This window comes from Bombus flavifrons, chromosome 17 (genome assembly GCF_040668555.2).
Source record: "Bombus flavifrons isolate JBK064 chromosome 17, iyBomFlav1_principal, whole genome shotgun sequence".
Classification (NCBI taxonomy): domain Eukaryota; kingdom Metazoa; phylum Arthropoda; class Insecta; order Hymenoptera; family Apidae; genus Bombus; species Bombus flavifrons.
The window spans coordinates 3,943,441-3,965,999 of record NC_138458.1 but is presented as its reverse complement, the minus strand read 5'-3'; the positions used below and the strand labels follow the sequence as shown (position 1 = coordinate 3,965,999).

The 22,559-nt window shown below is 33.2% G+C and overlaps 2 protein-coding genes across 2 annotated transcripts in view; one reads left to right on the top strand and one right to left on the bottom strand.

The window, feature by feature from the left end:
- Window positions 1-22,559, top strand: part of LOC138188751 (dynein beta chain, ciliary-like) — a 46,427-nt gene that overhangs the window by 3,584 nt on the left and 20,284 nt on the right. The window contains exons 5-14 of the mRNA XM_069130791.1: window positions 1,542-1,778; window positions 2,452-2,673; window positions 3,461-3,712; window positions 9,055-9,181; window positions 10,332-10,465; window positions 11,286-11,523; window positions 13,205-13,392; window positions 19,493-19,662; window positions 20,229-20,449; window positions 21,894-22,170. Of these exons, the coding sequence (XP_068986892.1) occupies window positions 1,542-1,778; window positions 2,452-2,673; window positions 3,461-3,712; window positions 9,055-9,181; window positions 10,332-10,465; window positions 11,286-11,523; window positions 13,205-13,392; window positions 19,493-19,662; window positions 20,229-20,449; window positions 21,894-22,170 (2,066 nt within the window). The remainder of the gene's footprint in view (window positions 1-1,541; window positions 1,779-2,451; window positions 2,674-3,460; window positions 3,713-9,054; window positions 9,182-10,331; window positions 10,466-11,285; window positions 11,524-13,204; window positions 13,393-19,492; window positions 19,663-20,228; window positions 20,450-21,893; window positions 22,171-22,559) is intronic.
- Window positions 16,479-17,882, bottom strand: LOC138188849 (protein RRP5 homolog). The gene is made up of 3 exons (XM_069130992.1): window positions 16,976-17,882; window positions 16,746-16,911; window positions 16,479-16,670 (listed from the first exon to the last, which is right to left on the bottom strand). The coding sequence occupies exons 1-3, from the start codon at window positions 17,880-17,882 to the stop codon at window positions 16,508-16,510; spliced, it is 1,236 nt and encodes a 411-aa protein (XP_068987093.1). The 3' UTR covers window positions 16,479-16,507.

Genomic DNA, 22,559 nt, shown 5'->3' with positions numbered 1-22,559 from the left:
AAACTTATCCGCACTCCAGTTATATTCCAGTTATATTTAGAACTTCTGTTGGCCGTACTGTCCTATATGCAATTTTCGTATAACATCACTATCTTTTAAGTCAATGCTGTTCAGGTTTGAACGTGTTACGTCAATTCATTTGTGGATGCCCCACTTGTGATTTGCACGAAAAAAGAGCAGCATGCAATGCTTCGTATTTCGTGGTTGGAGAACGTGTCTGGTGCCGATATTTATCGAACACTTTGTGCACAGTATTAAGAAAGCGTTTTGTCGCGAGCAAGTGTGTTTTAATGGATACAGAAGTTCAAAGAACATAGCACAGGTGTCAGTCATGAAAAAGGAACCGGAAGGTCGTCCACATCCACGACTGATGACAACACTAAAAGTGCACGTAAACTGATTCTGTCGAATAGACGGGTGACATTGAATAATACGGCAAATCATTTGCGAATCAGTCATGACTCTGTTTATGCAATACTCCGCGATAGACTTAGGTTTCGAAAAGTTTATATGAGTTGGTACTGAAACAACTGACGTAGAGGCGAATACGGCGCTGCATTCGTGGCACGCAGTTCAGTCGAAAACATTTTTTAATGAGGGAATGCGAAAGCTCTTTAACAGATGGGCAAAGTGTATTGAAAAGCTGGGCGATTATGTAGAAAAATGAGGTACGCCATTTCTGAAAATTGCTTAAAATAAGTTCTACAGCGACAGTGCGGATAATTTTTTACTCACCCTCATACATATCTTCTGCCTCTGATCATTATTAGTATATGACGAACAGGCAGATAAGAGATAATGCAATATTTTCTGTAGCAATAGATCCATTGAAAATTATTTCACGCTAGAATTGTTGGCTACCTAGTAGTTACTGTAGCCTAAACCATAATCTATTTATTTTTTTTTTGTTTATATCATCTCTCATCAATAAGTTAAGTTTAAATTGGAATATATAAATTGTATATATATTGAATATTAATTGTTAAATCAGTTGATTTACGAGCAATAATATCGCCCTTTTTCTCTCTAACTATTGCCTTATTTTCGTAGTTTTCATCAGAGAACTACATGTATACAATATATTCTTTGAATTCCTAATAAAAATAGGATCATATTAGAAAAATTCATTACTATGATAAAAAGTAACTGAAGAAATTATACCTATATAGTTTGTGTCATGTTCCTTAAAATCTCAGGTAAAGTGAAAATTAGAATTTGATAGTACTGGAATAACATTAAATAAGGAATTGTTATATAACAGATATAACAAGAGTGCAAAGGAGAGATCAAATCTTATTATTTTTTAATTGAAACGAAGGTATCCTAAACGATGTTTAAATAGTTTTTTAATGCTCCTGAGGTGAAATTTTGTGTGAATTTCTGCTATTTGAAGAATGTGAGATAGATGGAGAATGAAAATTAACTGTGAACTTTCATAGATCAAATTTTTTTTAATTAGTTTCAAATTAATATCAACACGTATACATAACATGTAAGCAATCTCTTTACATAAAAACTAATCAAAGTCCTTTACATTTTAGGTTTTTCAGATACAATTACGAACAGGTTATTCGATGACTGATTTAAGAGGCGATTTATCAGGTTTATATCTGAAATCTGGATTGAAAGGAATCGGAATAACTTTTGTGATGACTGATTCTCATATCGCCGATGAAAAATTTCTGGTACTTATAAACGATATGCTCGCTTTCGGCGAAATCTCCGAATTATTCGCCGATGATGAGGTAGATAATATCGTGAACGCCTTAAGAACTGAGGTACGTTTTCTTATTTGTAAACAAAACACTTCCTATGCAATATTTGGATCGCGATCTATTCCTGTTATGCAAATTATTTTTTCTTCGCGGCAATGTCTTATTCTAACCTTACAAAATTTCGTTACGACGCACTCTTTTGTGCACAAATATAATTTTATATTTATGCTCTTTCCATATAGTTAATTATGAGTTATACATAACATATAAAAAGACAGGCAAATATTTTCGGTATTAACTTTTGTATAACTGAGTATATTGAACTATCTTAAAAAAAGTTCAACTATCTTAGGTACAGGATGTTCAAGAATTCTTTGTCCTTGAATCTCAAGGTCAGATTTTTTTATTACATTGTATAGTACTCGTCGCGAGGGACAAATTGGTTGAATTGTGACTTTGCAATACCTTTGAGGATATGAAGTTTCTCGCAGTGTGGCGCAATTTCGTTATTTGTATCATATTATGTCAGAATGTTCTGTATCAACAATTTTATATTTCTAAAGTTTGAGCTATGATTTAATTATAGTCTGAATCTAAACTTTGTCCCGTGCATTGGTACTCATATAAATAATATCTTTAATACTGAGGGATTTCAATGCAGCTATTGTATATTTGGCTTATGCATTGCTTCAATTTTTATTCTAATATGGTATATTGACGTTTTATTATATCGTAGGTGAAACAAACCGGCATGATGGACACCAAAGAAAATTGCTGGAAATTTTTCATCAATCGAGTTCGAAATTTGTTAAAATGCATTCTTTGCTTTTCTCCCGTTGGTGTAACATTACGAAACAGGGCTAGACAGTTTCCAGCAATCGTAAACAACACTTCGATCAATTGGTTTCAAAGCTGGCCACAGGATGCTTTGAGATCCGTTTCCACCAGGTTCTTAGAAGTAAGACAATTTAGCACATTCTTTATAAAGAAGCTAATAAGTCATTTAGTTAATTTAATTTATCTTAAGACATCAGTGTGAATGAAAACAGATATTATATTTTACATTTTATTAGATTATTTAGTACATTGAAATGTTTATAAAATCAATTTATCAAGGGTATCTCTATATCACATCTCCGCTATTTGTACTGTATTATTTTTTGGAAAAGACGATAGAAGGTGATTTTTGGAAAAGGTATAAACATAAAACTATTATTAATTTCGTAACATTTTATATGTAATAATAATTTACGAGTACATTACTGAATCGCATTTAAACAACTTGTTCACATTCGCACGCGCAATACTATGTGAAATAAATAGGATAGAATTCCATTCGCTATCATTTGTTTGTCATTATTGATACCATGGCCATTTGGACAGGCTATAGATTGCAAAAAATAGACCTACACTACTTTCAAAATAAATCATTATTAATTTTAGTAATTTTAAAATCTAAATTTAAAAAAGTTGAAAAATTTCTTAATCTATATTTTTAATAATTTTTTAATTTAAAATTTAAAAAATTTTTAAATCTAAATTATAAATTGCTTATAAATAAGAAAGTATATGTAAATTTGTCGTTTCCCTAATTTTTCCCAAAAATGGACTTACACCACTTTCAAAATAAACGGTTCATAATCGCTTCATTCGATTATTACTTATGAATAAACTTAATCTATCTTCCTGATATTTTTCTATTTTCATCTATTAAGTTGTATCATTGTGATATTTACTGATTGCAGGAATTAGAAGACCTCCCAAAAAAATACAAGCCATCAGCTTCTTTGTTCATGTCATACGTGCATACTAGCGTTAATGATATATCTTCGCTTTATTTACAAAACGAGAGAAGATACAACTATACGACTCCAAAAACGTTCTTGGAGCAAATTTCTTTGTATTCGAAGTTGCTTGTGGAAAGAACCTACGACGTAAAAGCGATGATAGAGAGATTGAAAAACGGCCTGGAAAAGCTGGAATCTTGCGCTGGCCAAGTAATAACTTCATTTGTTATAGTAGTACTATATTATATAGATAGAATATTAAATAACATTTGATTTTTATAATATAGTTGACAGTTCACGAATTTCGAAGACACATTGCATATTAACTTGAAAAACATTTTCACAGTACTACTAATTAAGTTAAATATATAAAATAACGAATGATAGAAATATATAAAATTCTCAAAAGTTTAAACTATCAAAGTTAGTTATAACTGGCGTTGTAGGACTACTAACCAGTTCGTAGAGTCTTAACTATGAAAGATGAATAATAAATAAATAAATAGATTAAGCACAAATAGTTTATTTCTTAACGTAAATATATTTTGGCAATAAGTATGTGATTGTGTAAGTCCAAAATTTTTAAAAATCTGTAGATCCCAACAAAATTAAAAATTTCTTTCTTAGTCCAAAAAAGAATTCCTTAATTGTTCGATAATTGATAATTGTTCTATTACTGTTTAAGTGTGCGTAAATTCATTTTTTTAATATGAAGAACAAGATTATGATGCATTAATTGTCATTTAAACAAACAATATTGGAAGCTTTAATATGTTATTTAAATTTTCGACGTTTAATGTTTAAAATATTCGGGCTTTTAAAAAATAGCAAATGTTTCAGCAGAGAAATAATAATACTATAATGACCAAATTCATCAGAATCGCACATAAATGCATAGATAAATTCAAGAAATTAATTGAGACTGACGTGTATCTTAAAGTGGTCTATTATTTAAATTTATCTTGTTCTTATTGCAGATTATTGATCTCAGTTAGATTTATTAAATTATTTCGTATCATTAAGCGCCTTATCCCCTCATTTTAAGCAAATTACGATACTAATAAAACTTTTTCAAAAAACAATGTCTTACATCTGACCAGCCTTAAACAAATCGTTAATTATTTATCTTGCCAAATTATATTTGAGATATTAATAATTTCGTTATGTATATAACTTTTTTATTTGCAAGTATTAATATACGCAAATACATCTATCCAAAATAGAATCGAAGATATTTGGAACGTTAGTAATTTCATTATTTATCATATATTCAACGATCAGTTCTGCCCGAGCAGTCGAGTTACACGGTCGTGTGAATCAGTGCTTCCGTAAGTGCGACAAGTGGGAAAACAAAGTGACATATAATAGAACCAATCGCTAACTGATGGAAAACATGCAAAAAATACCACCAATAAAAATTCTAAATAAAGGCGAAACATATTCTATAAACAGAGCTATAGATAAAACAAACCCAAATAAACCAACAAGCGAAGTTCAAGATTGCTCAGTTATTAATGAAATAGAAATGGAAATTACACAAAATAATGACGAAAAGAATAATATCAACAATGATCTACCACATCAGAACGAAAGCTGGAAGAATGTAACTCCCAGCAAAAAACGAAAAATAACTTCAAACACAAATGCTAGGAGGGCTATAGAAACAGAAAGGCAACAATGGCTACAGGAAATTCCTCTACAAAACTCCTTCAGCTCACTGCCAGAAGAGATGGATTCAGACTCAGCTGAAAAACCAATAACACACATTCCCAAACCACCACCAATCTACATAGATGCTAAAATAATAGACCCCCTCATTGATCTGCTAAACACCACGGCAGGAAAAGAAAATTACACCATCAAACAACTTAAATTGGATCAGGTAAAAGTACAAACTAATACCCCAGAACTTTACAGGAAAGTGACAAAAGCACTAAAAGAAAAAAATGCTGGGTATCATACTTACCAAACCAAAACTGATAAAAGCTACAAAGCAGTAATCAGAGGTTTACACCCTAAGACAAATACACATAACATATGCGAGGAATTAGCCAATATCGGACATCAGGTAAGAACAATCAATAATATAACCAGATTTGATACTAAACAACCATTACCGCTATTTTTAATAGCTTGAACCTAAAAATAACAACAAGGAAATTTTCGAAATTAAAAAAAATTTTAAACACAATAATTACAGTCGAGCCACCCAGACACAAAAAAGACATACCACAATGTATGCGGTGTCAACCATATGGACACACAAAAAATTACTGCAACAGAAACCCGGCGTGTGTCAAATGCGCAGGAAAGCACCTAACAATGAATTGCCCGCACACGGGAAAAATAAATGATGTAAAATGTTACAATTGCGGTGGAAATCACCCAGCTAGCTACAAAGGCTGTATAGTCAGAAAACAACTTCAAAACAAACTTTTTCCGCCGCTTTGTAACAGGACATATAATAACTACCACACACAACAGGATAGCACAGTAACCGAGACATCAACAAACGTACAGCATGTAATGAACATCAACCATAATAATACCAACACCTTTGGTAGCCGAAGCTACGCGCAAGTAGCCAAACAGTCAACACCATTAGATAATTACAACCAGAACAATAACATCGACGACGCTACAGAAATCAAAGAACTGTTAAAGCAATCCATCAAAAACACGGAAATGCTAACAAAAATGATAAACGAACAAAACGCAGTACTTAGACAGCAAACGCAAGAAATCACACTTATGCTACAACTACTTACAAACATGCTAAGCAAAAAATAAAAATGGACACGCTTAAAATAGCAGCCTGGAACTCTAACGGCCTACAACAAAGGGCCCTAGAAACTAAAACATTCCTGTATAACAATAATATCGATATACTACTTGTTTCAGAAATACACTTCACTCCAAAAAGCTACATGAAAATACCGTACTACACCATATATGATACCAAACACCCTTCAGGAAAAGCACACGGAGGGGCCGCAGTGATAATAAGAAACGATATCAAACATCACTTACACAGCCAAGTTAGTAAGGAATATATCCAAGCAACCACCGTTACAATACAAACTAGCAGCAACTATTTACAGCTGTCAGCAGTATACGCACCACCGCGACACAAAATGACAACACAAATGTGGGAAGAGTACTTTCAACACTTAGGTGACAAATATATCGCAGCGGGAGACTACAATGCAAAGCACACGCTATGGGGATCAAGAATTACCACACCTCGAGGTAGAATCCTGGAAAAATACATTAGAAACAATAACCTCAATATATTATCCACAGGAAGACCGACATACTGGCCGACAGACCTGAGCAAAATACCTGACCTACTTGATTTTGCAGTTACAAAGGGACTAAATGCAAATAAACTAAATATAGCACCTAGCCTCGAGCTTACCTCCGATCATACACCCATAATTATTACATACAGAAACAAACCAATACTTTATAACAATTCAGAGACACTATGCAATAAAACCACCAAATGGCAAACATTTAAAAAAATAATTGAGAGCAAAATCAACTGCAACATCCCATTGAAAACACCTGAACACATCGAACAAGCAGTAACAACACTTACAGAAACTATTCAGGAAGCAGCATGGGCAACCACCATACCCGAATCAACAAATAGACAAACAAAAATAATTCCGCCAGACATCCTCGAAAAAATTAGAGAAAAAAGAAAAGCGAAAGCAAAATGGCAAAAACATAGATCAAAAGAAAACAAAAAACACCTAAATAAACTTGCAAAGGAAATAAAAAACAAAATAAAAGAACACAACAACAATGAGTTCACAAAATTCATAGAGTCACTATCCGCACATGAGAACACCAACTACTCCCTATGGAAAGCAATAAAAAAATAAAGAAGCCAATAAAACTAGTCCCAGCAATCAGAAAAGCATATAACACATGGGCAAGAAGCAATGAAGAACAAGCTGAAGAATTTTCCAACCATCTAAGCAACACATTTACACCACATAATATCAATAACAACAACCACAACTGTCATACCGACGAGGATGCGTTAACCACTAGTACCTCAACTGACAAACACTACATCATACCTAAAACAACAGAACAAGAAATTAGAAACATAATCGAGAAAACAAAAAACAATAAAGCACCAGGAATCGACCTAATCAATGGTAAAATCTTGAAAAACCTTCCTCCAAAAGCGATACGACTAATTACAATAATTTACAATGCAATATTAAGAATCCAATACTATCCTAAACTATGGAAACTAGCACAGATCATAATGTTACCTGAACCAGGCAAAGACCCACACCAAACAGCATCTTACAGACCAATATCACTACTTCCCGTGTTTTCTAAAATACTAGAAAAAATAATTTACGCCCGCTTAAAACCAATAATAGAGAAGGAAAAATTAATACCAGATCACCAATTTGGATTCAGAAACAAACACTCCACGATAGAGCAAACGCACAGACTCACTTAGATCTTAACTAAGCAGCAGAACCTTCGTAGTAAAAATTAAAGACACATACTCTGATATTAAAGACATCAAGGCAGGGGTTCCGCAAGGAAGCGTCTTAGGACCAATTCTATACACACTATACACGGCTAACATACCAACAACTACCAATAGCAAAATACTGACATTTGGGGATGACACAGCTGTACTAGTCAGGCACACCAACCCGGTAACAGCAGTCACATTACTACAAGAACATATCACAAAAATAGAAAGGTGGCTTCAAGATAAACAAATTATAAAGCAAACCCCGATAAATGCAACCACATTACATTCACACTGCGAAAACAGATACCACCAAACATTATACTAAACGGCACGCAAATAACACAAACAAGGCAAGTCAAATACCTAGGACTCCACCTAGATACACGATTTACATGGAAACAACATATTAAATCAATAATATACAAAATACAGACAGCAAGGAGACAAATGCAATGGTTAACAAGTCGAAAATCCAAACTAAGCATAGAAAACAAATTAAAAATTTACAAAACGAATACCATTATGGGGAGCAGCAATGAGCCATATAACCAAAATAGAGACAATCCAAGCAAAAATTCTTAGAACAATAGTAAACACCCCATGGTACGTTAGAAACGAGGACATACGGAAAGACCTTGGAATACCAACGGTCAAGGAAGAGATTAGCAGATGCGCAAGAAGGTACAGAGAAAGAATAGCAACGCACCCGAACCGGCTGGCAGCTGAAACGGTCAATACAAGCATAGAAAGAAGACTAAAAAGGAAACACCCAGCAGATCTCATAAAGGATATATCTTAAACACGGAGATGGTAGCCCATTGGGGGTAGCCACCCACGTGATAATCAATCAGCTAAAAAATTCTACCAAATGTCCAAATTGGACAAATTGTGAATGTGAAATATTAAATAAAAAAAAAAAAAAAAAAATATTCAACGATAAGAGACATAGCAAACTTCACAAAGTTTGAACCACTGTTTATATTAAATACTTAATTGATTTAGTAAATTTACACAAGGTTATATGAACATTAATCGATAGGTAAGCGAATTAAGAGTGGTGTTAGCAGCCCAAGAAATCGAATTAAAAAAGAAGAATGAAATTGCAGATAAAATTCTTGCCGAAGTCCGAGCAGAGAATACTAAAGCCGAAGGGGAAAAAGCTATTGGTATTGTTTCGCTTCTTAAATTCGATCATGCGTCCCAAATTATTTTTATTTGCTTTCTGGTAATAAGTATTATTAGTGTAATTTTTAGAAGACTGTTGACATTTATATTTTTATACACGTATTAATAACCTAATTATTATATATATAATACACAACAAACTTTGGATAAGTGCCTATAAATACCCGGTTGTTATCCCCAGCGCTAAGGAGAATTCCTTCCAAGGTGTCTTTCAATACCTCGTGAAACTCAGTAGCATAATTTAATCCGAATCCGAATGTTTTTCAGATACTACTAATTCAGTGATGAAACACTCTTACATTTGACTTTTTATAAATTGTAAGATTTTTCTGTTTAAAATAAGCGTAAACACGATATATGTACTTTCGATCGCATTTAATAGGCAAAACAAAATAAGTTAGAGTCCTTAAATAAGCAAATATGCACCAAATTATATCGTCTTTCATCTCATCCTAATCAGAAAGATCTCATTACATTGGTCGAGGTTCAATAAAAAGTAATTTAACAAAAATAAAATAAAAATAGTTATTATTATAATAATAACAAAATTCGCATTATAATAATAATAAGTAACAATAAAAATAAAAATTAGTTCAATAAAAATGAAAATAAAGTTTCATCGTTGCATTAGTATTATCTCATTGATGTTTCGATATGTTTCTTTCTATCAAGTCGATTCCCTAACCTCCTTGATCTTCGCATATGCTATCCTTTTCTATGTTTACGAAAATTACAAGCCGTATCGACACTTGAAATCGATGCCTCCATTGGATACGTGCCTTGTTATTTAATAAGGTTTTGGGTTTATAAAATAACGATTCACTTAGATTCGTTTTCTCCAATATATTTCAGTCTTATTGCACGTCTTACCACACAGGAATCTCCAAGTTAATAGAACAACGTGGTCGACTTCTAAGACAAAAGAGCGTCGTTAGAAGTCGTACCAACTTAGCTTGTAGCAACCAGTGATCATACCAACTTAACATTTTTCAACATGCCTTGCTTGGGTCTCGATCTTTCGAGTACTTATCCAAAGTTTGCTGAGATTATTATATATATTACATTATGCAACGGTATAATTAAAAAATACATAGAAAATTGTCACGTGTTGAATAAAAAACTTGTGTACAGTGTCCGAGGAAGAGGCAAAGGTAGCCGAAATAAAAGAAACAGTAGCAGAGAGACAAAGGAGATGCGACGAGGATTTAGCAAAAGCAGAACCTGCAGTTCGACAAGCTGAAGCTGCTCTTGACACATTAAATAAAGTAAGACATTTATTTGAAAGACAGATTCAATTTTGGCACTTATATTTCTATTCATCATATTTAATTTGTATAAATATTCTTTCTAATTTCCTCTTCATGACATTGAAACATGATAAGACAAAATAATTAAATATATACGAACCAATATAGAATTTATTAACATCAGATTCAATTTGATATTACCAAAAGTCTAGGTTTATCTTGAGAAATTTAAGATTTTTATAGTCCATAATTATCAAAATCGAGGCGACAATGTTGAAAGAACATCGAGATATATTGTAGGGATGTTTTATTGAGAGGAATAGCTGAAACTTACAAACAAATCATAAACGATAGAAAATATAAGGAAATATCGTAATAACGTTTACACTCGCCACTCTGTGAAGACTGAATACGTCCTTACTTGATTATATCCAGCTCACATAGAAAACATAACAGCAAAAATATATTACATTGTGTTACACTACACTATATAGATAAAGTTAATTATTAGAGTTATTATTTATAGTTGTCGAAATATTAAAATAAATACCGAGGAAGAGTAAATTATGTCTATATTTTATATAGTGCAGTAACACAGTATAACACATTTTTGTTGATCCTTGGTACATTTACAGAAAATTAGAATTAGAAATTAAAATTGTACAGTGTCGGAATCTTTTTACAATCGATTGTACATAAACATATATGTAGTTCCAAAAAGACATGATTTACATTTGAAAATCTCGATTTTGATAATTCTAGCTATTTTAATAAAAAAAAAACCCCGATAATTAGATTTTATTCCGGATATTTCACAAAATTATTATCTAAATTTCAGAACAACTTGACAGAACTAAAATCCTTTGGAACGCCACCGGAACAAGTAGCGATGGTGGCACAAGCTGTTTTAGTTTTATTTTCCCCCAGGGGTCAAATTCCAAAAGATAGAAGTTGGAAAGCGTGCAAAGCGATGATGGGACATGTTGACACATTCCTCTCGCAACTTCGAAATTACGACAAAGAGAACATTCATCCTGAAGTAGTCAAGGCTATCCAACCTTATATCAACAACAAAGGTGGGCAGTAATTTATAAATTTGAATACGCTACTATTTTACAATTCAGTAAAATTGTAAAATTGAGTAATTTACAATTAGTAAAATTAATGAAGTCAATAAAATTAATATACAATAGAACTTCGTTTATCCAAACAAATGAATCCTGAGCCTGTCTTATCCGAGCTAGGATCAAGGGTAACCTCGTAATATGTGCAATCGGATTTTATACAGGGTGGTTGGTAACTGATAGTACAAGCGGAAAGGGGGTGATTCTACGCGTAAAAAGAAGTCGAAAATATAGAATAAGAAAAAAAAAAAACAAATTGTAGGAATTCGTCTGGTGATTGTCCTTGCTTTATACGATATATAAATAAAATTTATATTTTGTTTAAGACTACATCGAATTAATTTATATACTTGATGCATACGAGGGTCTGTTAAATATATACCGGACTGCATGTGGCATATCTGACCTTCCACTTCATGTAGTGATCTATTTATTGTTTCTTCAGTAGATGGCACAATATGCGAGAAAGCAGTACGATTTTCCGTTGCACGACACATAATTATCAAGTTTTTAACCGTTAAGGGCAGAAAAGCCACTGAAATTTTGCATAGATTGCGATTATAGTTTGGGGACAAAACATTATCAAGAAACCAAGTGAGTGGCATAAATTGTTTTCTAGTGAACACCAATATTAGAGATGGCAAGAGCTGTTATTTGTGAACCATAAATGATTTAATCACATTCGTTCCCAATCACGATGATTTTTCATCAAAACATTCTTTTTGATCTTTTGTAATCACTGCTGATGAAGCCGATGGAGGAGAACATAACTGTTTTTTACACGCATCACATAACCTGTATATTTTATATTAACGATATCAAACGATTTTGAAATCGAGAGAAAGAATTAGTACTTTACTCTTTAAGATACTGATATGAGATAAAGACAAACAAAAATTGAATTATTTTATATTTTTATTATTAAATAAAGTAAATTTACGTTAAATGGAGAAAACGGTAACGTAACTTTAAACTAATACTATATGCAGATATTTTTGTGCAAGCTGTACTGAAGTATTTTATAAGAAATAATTCAATCAGGATCAAGAATTACGATCACAGTGAATAAATTGACGGCATATAAAAAAAGTTACGATCACGATCGTGTATAAAGTTAGATTACGATTGATGATTTTGCGATCACTGTGATAAATCACTGTTAGTAATTTTGCACGCCATCTCTAATCAATACGTTTAAAACACATCACATCGGCAACGTCAGCTCGAAAGTTATTAATCGCGGAAGTGTGGTTTCCATCACTCGGAAGGAGTTAAAGTTCCACAAAATCAGGATCACTTGAAGAGGCGCTAGGAGGACAACGTATCGACATCAATGAAGAAGTAGATTAATTGACTTCTGATCCAGCCCTCCACTTTTTACAAAACTAGAATGAAAAAATTAACAATCTGATGGAAAAAGTGTATGCACAAAAATGAAATGTATATAGGAAGAATATTCTTTCTGGAATATTTTACTAAAATATAAAGTTAAAAACAAAGTCTGGTTTATATTCGGCTGATCCTCGTATATTAAGATAGTTAATATCACATCACATATTATGTATATGTAGTAGCATAATGAATCGGCATATAGATATACGTTAACGAAACAATAATTATATCATACTTTTAGATTTTGACCCAGAGATTATTTATTCAAAATCACAAGCCGCTGCGGGTCTTTGCAGTTGGGTGAGAAATATAATGGTTTTCCATTATATTAATGAAACAGTGAAACCATTAAGAGCTGCACTTGCACAAGCTAATGCCGAGTTAAAAGCTGCTATGGATCACTTGAATGCTTTGAGGACACGATTAGCGGTAAATTAATGTTCATTTCATTGCTTGTCATGATGTATAGGTATATATAACGAAATTTTTTATATTATAAAAGTACATAATTTCCATGAACATGTATAACATCTATCATGTTTGCTTTGAAATTATGGATATATATATTTATATCAATATTAACCATAATTTTCGTTATTATTTCTGTGAATTGTACGATTTCTCTTGGAATTGTACACCATGTTTCACAAGGTGTAGTACAAAAATGAATATATAATAATATACATAATAATACAATATGATAATATAAAAACAATTACAAAGAATGAAATATAATATAAATATAATATTGTTTTAATTATTTATATATATATAGGTTATAAGAAGGTATATAAATAATTATATTCAATTAAATATCCATTTATCTCTTTCTCTTTATTTCTCTTATCAATTATCTCTCTCTCTCTCTCTTTCTATTTTTTATATATATTTTATATATATATATGTCGGATCACGATTCGAATTTTGGGCGCGCGACGACTTTTCATGCGGACTAGCCATCGTTTCACAAAGCCGAGATTTTATTTACACGTATATACAGGTCTATCACTAAGCTTAACAAATAATAAGTACAACTAATAATAAGTCTAACAAACACTAAGCCTAATGAATAATACGATCTACGAATAATTAAATTAAATAATACTATTAGCAATGTTTGAGTTCAAACGAATCCACGGTCACCGGGATAATTCCTTACTAAGCGAAACTAACTTAGACGCAAATGCGATCGTCGAAAATGCTCGATGTGTCACTCTCCAAGGCAACCGTAAGAACGCCAGCCTCGTGGAGACCCTTCTCCCTGCACGATTGCATTTTGTTTTCTATACCTGCTTGGAAGCATCGAGAAGGTTCCAAACGCCGTTGCTAGGCACACTCGTTAGAAGCATCGAGAAAGTTCCAAACGCCGTTGCTAGGCAGTTTCTGCCTGGAGTTTTGGTTACTAATACAATGTATGTCCCATTGCATCTCGGCACCTCCGAGGCAACATCACACGTGGCTAGGCCCGCTCTCGAGGCCACATGCCGCCACAACCACATTTCTCGGAAAACACATACAACCACTCCAGACCTCCGTTAGATAAAACATCCATCCCGTGACCGTGGCTACGTTCAGCGACCGATTGTCACCTCGAACCCAATCTCGCTTATTACAAATCTTAAGCAATTACAACTATAATAAAATCTAGGCTAAGGTACTAGAGGATGTTCCCAAAATTTCCAAGGAAAGGCTTCGGCTTTCCTTTCATCTCCGACATATATATATGCCGGGTTATCATTAGAGTTAGGGGCGTATAATGAATTAATGTTAATGAAAATGAACTATTACATTTCGTTAATCAGAAGCAGCTTGTAGTTACTGTTACCTAATCTTTACCGATCACTTGAAAAATTAGTCGTATTATCGCTTTTTACATAAAATCAGCGGAGTGTTTACACTTTTGCTGCTCACTGTATATAATCGTATATTTCACACATACGAGCCATTTATTATAAAATGTAAAATACTCACGGGCTATATGCCTCTTACACAAGTAGATAGGGGTTTTCACTTGATTAATTCGCCCAAAGTAAATGTGTACACGATTTCAATAGAAAACGTCAGTGTTACCTAGACGAATACAGTCGCGTCCCGTCGATCATGTCGTCGTTTATCGAGCAGCAATGAATTTTAGCTAACGCTCTTACGGAGATTTTACGAAAGGAATAAGGGGGGGAGAGGTGATGCGTCGCGATGCTGAAAAGCACGGGGCATCCCACGGAATTGTCGGTAACGTCACATACCGTGACGAATACTCGAATCTTCCGATTCAATGTGTCTGAACTGAGGTAATAGTCGCTCCACGCTACAAGACTCGAGACACACGATCGACTTACAACACGGTTTTATATGTAGATCACGTCACTATGCTCGTTTTTACTGGAAAAATCTTTGACATGATTTGGTACGAGTGTGGTTTCGCTGCCGACCGAGTTTGCTGCTCGAGTTATTTTCCTTTTTTTCCACGCTTCCCTCTCGTGGCTTATTAAACACTTAAGAGATTATCACTACTGACTTCGCTAACACAACGTTTGTAGAAACAATATGACGATTACAAGATTGCCCAAAACGTAATAACCACGAACGGGAAGTATTAGGTTGTCCGAAAAGTGCCTTTCTTTTACAGACCCGTCTTTTACAACGATGCACCTTTATACAAACATGCAATCTAATCTGTCGAACGTTGTGATCTTTATTTTGGTAGAACAGCGTGGATCATATGTAAGTCGATAAAATAATACAAAACGGAAAATGTGCATCCACTATTTCCTTATAAAACGAAAGAAACTTTTCGAACGACCTAACACAAAAACGAAGACTTCTTGTATAAGGGTATCTACCTGGGTACCTACAAAACCAACTAATACAATTTCAGGCACAATTCAAATGTTGCCGAGACCTGAAGAAGTCAATAGCGCGGACGTGGTTGTAACGATCGGTCAGGTAAAATCACTGCTGTACAGTGCAGCAGCTGCGTCCCAAACATGCTAAAAACCTTTTGATTAGACATATTCCTGATTTTGTCATTACAGAATAATCAATAAAAAGGACGCACTCGAGATCAGAGAAAATATAAATATGTCAATTTATGTTACTTTTTTCATTTTTATATGTATCAATATTAATAGTATTTTGCATACGTGACAGAAATCTTTACATAACTGGACTTTTTTAGGTATTGTGTAATTAAGGTTTTGCTCACATGATTTTTTCTTTTTATTTATTGAAATTTACAATCAATTCTCGCATTGAGAATTTTCAGTAATTTTTTCTGGCGTGGCACAGTGACATGGCTAATTATTTATAATAAGTTAATACTTGTTATAGATAAGTATAATTTATAAGTAATTGTTATAAGTAAGTAAATATTACTTAATATAGTTTATAAGTGTTGTAGATAAATAAATATTACTTAATATAAATATCTAATTAAATCTAGTGTTTGGGTCTAGCGGGCAGTGTCTCTTCAGCCTGCGGATCTGGTCCGACGTATCTGCTCACATGATGTAATGAAATACTTATCAAAATGTTTTATTATTTTTTATCATTTTGTACACTGCTTCTCTACATATTCTACAGCCATTTGTTGAACACGAATCACGTCTTCCTGAGTACCATGCTGTTCTTCAAAATTGATAAACTTTTTAAACAGGATCTTCATCTTTCTAGGTGGTAATGTCTGAACAACTGCTCTCTCTAGAACTTTCCTGTAAATACAAATTATTATAAGGTAAATTCTCTATGAAATTAAAAAGACAAAATATAATTGAAAATATATTTACCTTGCTATATCAATATCATTAGATTTAACTAATGAATCAATATAACAAGACCATATATCCACCCGTTTCGGATAGGAACTTAGAATTTGCTCAAACAGAGTTTGTGCTCTCTCTTTATCCCCAAATTTGTTCTCCATAATCGCAAACCTTGCCATTAGATTTACATCTGTAAATTTATATTATATTAGTATTTTATTCTTTATGACATTTTATTTCTGTTGTGTACATACGTTCAGATGTTGGCAAAGATTGCAATGCTCTCTGCATAATATGCCTGGATTTGTCCTTCAAACCCATTCTTAACAAACATTCTCCACAATTAAACCATGTCTCGGGAATATGTTTAAACTTTGCAATCATAGTATTAATTGTTTTTTGTAACTCCATCTGCCTGCCAGCCTCGACATGAACAGTCAACATGTGACTGTATATTTTCAGTGAGTCGTTAGACCTCACTGCCTCTTTGAACACATCATTTAGTGACTCATGAAATCCATATCTGGATTCTAAATTTAACCAGGCCTTCCAAACATTTAATTTTTCCTTCTCTTCTCTGAAATTAATCGTCTTCACCGCTCTTCTCGCAACTGCTCTTGCTTTTTCTATTTCTGTTGCCAGTAAATGGTACGCCATATACTGCAACCATACTATTGAACTGTCTGGACTAGCTAAAACTAATCTATCGAACTGATCAATAGAATTTGGCAATTCGTTACTGGCGAGCGCCTCTTCTCTTTGGCGAATTTCACCTTCCTTCCTTCTTTCTTGCTCTCGACGTTCGGCGGCACTTAATTTTTTACTTCTGAGCTTTGGTTTTTCCTCTATTTCATCTTCACTATCGCTCGATGACTCTTTATCCTGAAGGAGAGTTACATTAGGGTTGCCATCCCAGAAAAACCCACACGCAGATAACTTTGGCTTCTGCTCGTTATCCTTATTATTAACATTGCTAAGTGGTGTTGCTAATTTGGTATCTTCCAATTTTATCTTTTCTTCTCTTGTTCGTTCAATACACATTTTCTTCGAATATTCCTTTTCTAAATTTTTCACTCGTTTCTCTCTGTTTCGTTTTCCTTTGTTTTTCATCTTTGGTACTTCCTGTAACTTTTCAATTTTTATCCTTTTGGCGGCTACCATGTTCTCTTGATTTTGTTCTCACTTTTTACAGTTTACGTATAACTCGCGATTACACTTTACGATTCGCAATTCTCGGTTACAACTCGACTGATAGACGAAGAGTGAACATAGCGACTGAGCAGAGTGCGCGATACAAACTTAGACGATGACTGCTCAAGGAACGTAGAAAAACTGTCTTTCTGTGTCGATGGCGCTGCGGAAAAAAACTGTGATGAGTGTGGCTAAGGGTACGAGAGGATCGGATTCGTTAAGGAAAGTTTTCGTTAGAAAAGTGAGGGAAATAGGCGTTGCTGTTAATTGGTTAATCTACCAGGTTGATGGGTGAGGAAGGACGCTAACCGCCCTCGAAAGAGAGTTGCTAGCGGGAAGCATCATACCTGAGAAAAGCAGATTTCCCATATTTTTCCGGAGTAGATAATAAATTAAGGAATACTAAAACTAAAAGATATTTGTTCAGTTTGAAGGACCTTAACTAAAGTAATCCTAAGATTTATGGTGGGTTCTTAAGCTAGTTGAAGGTATGCAATCATCTTGTCCGAGGGATAGAGTTTGCTTTGTGTAGCAACCCACGGGACAGAAACCGTTGGCAGGTTCATTGTCGAGTGCCGCTACAAATTGTTTCACGTAGTTCAAACGTTTCGCAAGTAAAGTGACAATGATAAATCGTGATTTACAACTAGCAGGTCATGCCATCTCTAATAACAAGGGATACCTTTATAAACAGGAAAATGACGGGAACAATATCATATGTGCAAACCATAGAAGAGTATACTTGCTTACATAAGTATGTTCTATCTGAAAATGCAAGAAAAGATATAACAAAGAAGTCATAGTGTGAATTAGCAAATAAGATAAAATGGCCTGGTGAATGCTATAGTTCTTTATTATTAATTATTAACAGAATAACTCCGTTGTCACGGCAAAGATCTTTGCATGATACTTATTATATTTCCTTATAGGTTAGGTACATTATTATATATTGATTCTTTACTTGTTTCAAGTTTTACTCTATTTGCTTATTAAAATTCTTTCATCAAGACTGACACGTTCGCGCATATTGGTATTTTGTTTTTGAATCAATGATCCAACAAATTGCGTTAAATTTTGATATATATTTTTACTCATGCTGTGCAATGTACGATATACAATACATGTTCATCTTCTGACAATTCCCTTGCAATGACAAATAGTTAACATTTCTCTCCATATTCGGATGAATCCAAAATCTCTTTTCCTTACATCGTCGAATGTAATGATATAGAATGAAAGTGACTTCCTCATCGTTCGACATTTCAATAAAGAGAAAAATGTATCTTATTGTACGTTTCCTAGACTGAATATTGATATAGACGTATCGTCATGTCTAATAAACTACGATTATGTTTCTATGAAGTCACGTTTCACGGACAGTAAGCCTAAAGGACACAAGCAAGAAAAATTGTTCAGTTAATACAACGTTTGGTTAGTGGGACGGATAATAATGTAGGTTTTCATATACGGGGTGTTCCACTGCACTAATAACATTTTTATGTAGCAAAATATATGTGAAATAACTTTTTTGGATAATTATTATTCATTTCAATTAATTACTTGTAATTCCATTACTTTAGGAGTTGCAAAAAGTGCTGGACGTTTTAGGAGAAAGGATGAATGCAGCTTTAGCTGAGAAACAAAAATGTCAAGACGAAGCTGACGCTACTGCTTTAACAATTGACCTTGCAAATAGATTAGTGAATGGTTTAGCATCCGAAAAAATTCGATGGACCGAGGAGGTAGAAAGGTCAGATTTTACTATTTCTCATTTCGTATTTTTGTATGTTATATATTATTTTTAAAATATGTCACATTGATATAAAAATGATTATTTTCACAGTTAATGATATTTTTCTGACAAATATAGAACGGTATTTATTATTTATGTATATATCATATATATATTAAAATATACATAAAAATAGATATACATAAAATAAATATACATAAATATGCATGTGTCATATATATGTATAAATATAGATACTATACAGGGTGAACTAAAAGCAGGGTATATCTAACACAGGTAACTTGATTATCTGGGCTGTTATTAGTGATAGGAAAAATGATAGAGAAATGATAGGAAAAACATAATTTGATGCAAATTATTCTTTCATAGGTGGGCTTGTAGAAGTTATATGAAGGTTAACTTCGTTTTTTTAAATGAAATGATATGTGTTCTTACAATCTAGTAGAACGTTTTAACACGCGTACAGTGACCTATGATTTAAGAATATTTACTATCCTTATGACATAAAATTTGTTATTTTCTACAATAGAAATAAGATTATTTTAAAGAATTTAAATTTTTAGTTTGACGAACTCGTGTGTAACGGTACCAGGGGATGTGCTGATTGTAACAGCATTTTTATCATACATGGGATCTTTCACTCGAAAATATAGATCTGACTTAATGTACGAAAATTGGTTACCGTTTCTGGAAAGTTTGGAAGTAAAAATACCGAGGACTACTGAATTGGATGTACTGGCTTTATTGACAGACGATGCACAAATTGCACAATGGAACAACGAAGGTGAATATATTTATACGTTCTACAGCTTAGTTAATGTCAAAATTTATTATCATTTGAACGTGATGCTATGGAATAGATACATAATTCCCCATCTAACTGAAACACCTTAAACATCTCACGATCAGTCGATTTCTATGGTAGGAAGAAATGTAAGAGGAAAACGCTATTTTTGTTTCAAATAGACAAATAATATCATACACAAAAAGATGTTCTGCTCTCTTTATAAAATCTTCCCGTACTGATTCAAATCTCCTTTTCGTGAACAATTTAAGCAACAAAAAGATCAAACAATACAAAGTAGCAAGAGCAACTTAATAGTATTACACATTCTACGTTGAAATGAAAATATGAGAATATTTGGCTCACAACCAAGAGGTTGCTGGAGAGAGCCCTCAAGTGAAGGGAGATTATTCCTACTTTCACTGCCACTTTCAATGCAATCACGAAGATAAGTGGGCTTATTGGCTGAAAAGTCACATGTACATGTTAAATCTCTCTATAAAGAGACTAAATTCCTTCGAGGTTCTAAAGTAAAGCTGGAGGTGCACTGAAGCTAAGCCAATCCAAATTCAGTCAAGTTCAGTCCAAGTTACGCTGCACTAAATTATTACAGTTTTTAATACACACCCTCTGTACATGCCTATTTCAAGTGGCACATCGCCGAACAGTTGGTCGGGAGCAGTGTTCTTCTGTTTGCGATGGCAGGCAAAAGCTGTCTTGACATCGAAGAAGAAACCTTTATAAGGATTTTTTTTTTATTTATTGAAATTTACAATCAATTCTCGCATTGAGAATTTTCAGTAATTTTTCTGGCGTGGCGCAGTGACATGGCTAATTAACCTTTATAAGGATGCCGGAGAATTCCTCGAGGGTCTGCTAGAAATTTATGAGGCCCGCAGGAGTCAGTAAATCCGCCGCGCATGTCCTATTAGAAATATATTTATAATTACAATTTGCCATCTATTATTAACAGCTACCAATTGGAGCACACTTCTAGCTCCAATACACATAATATGAAGAAATACATAAAATATCCAAAGCACAATGTCTTCTATAATATTACTTGATAGATAAAATAATTTTCTATCGAGGTTCCTTCTTCTTATTTATATTCTCAAAAATATGAATTTGAATAAAAATCCGTAGACAAGTAGTGTAAACAACAGCAAAATAATTTAACAAATCTCGAATTGTAATGATTTCCAAACTAATATATGTGTTTTTAAGATGCTGGGACAATATAACAATTATTAATTAGTTTTTATGTACAAAGTACAGAACTACATCGATTAATGTTGCACATTAACATTATAACGCGTAAAGCGCAATATACTAATAATAACGATCGAATCATCATAAAAGTTAAAAATCTAAAAATTAATTGTGCTTTTATATTTAACTTTAATAATAAATCATTATAACGAAATACTGATCGTTTGTTAAGGTTTACCTACAGACAAAATGTCCTCGGAAAATGCAACAATTTTAATGAATTCAACAAGATGGCCTCTAATGATAGATCCACAATTACAAGGATTAAAATGGATAAAAAATCGATATGGTGAAGATTTGCAAGTGCTGAGGCTTACTCAACCGAATTATTTATATTTAATTGAAATTTCCATTGCGAATGGAGGAATTGTTTTAATTGAAAATATCATGGAAGCCATCGACCCCATTTTAGATCCTGTTATAAAGAGAGATCTAATAAAAAAAGGAAGGTACTTGCTTATATATATTATTATTGTAACATAAATTCGTATTAGATAAAATTGCTGTTTAGGACATCCACCTTTAATGATTCTGACCTTCATATATATATGCTATCAAGGTCACCGTTCTGAGTGACCATTAAAAAATTTTAGCTGTCGCTTGTTATTCGTTAAAAAGTTATTAATATAATCATACTAAAATTTATTTAAAATAAATCATATTTAACTATTCATTATTACACATTTCCTGATAAAGTCCAAAGAAATATGTTGTTAAACAGCAAACATGGCCCGTTGTAATGTGAGAAAATTTGACATTGTCCATCCAACCTAACCCCAATCGAGCATTTATTTTGAGGTGATAGGTTGCCGTGGTCCCCGAAAGAGAAAGTTTTCTT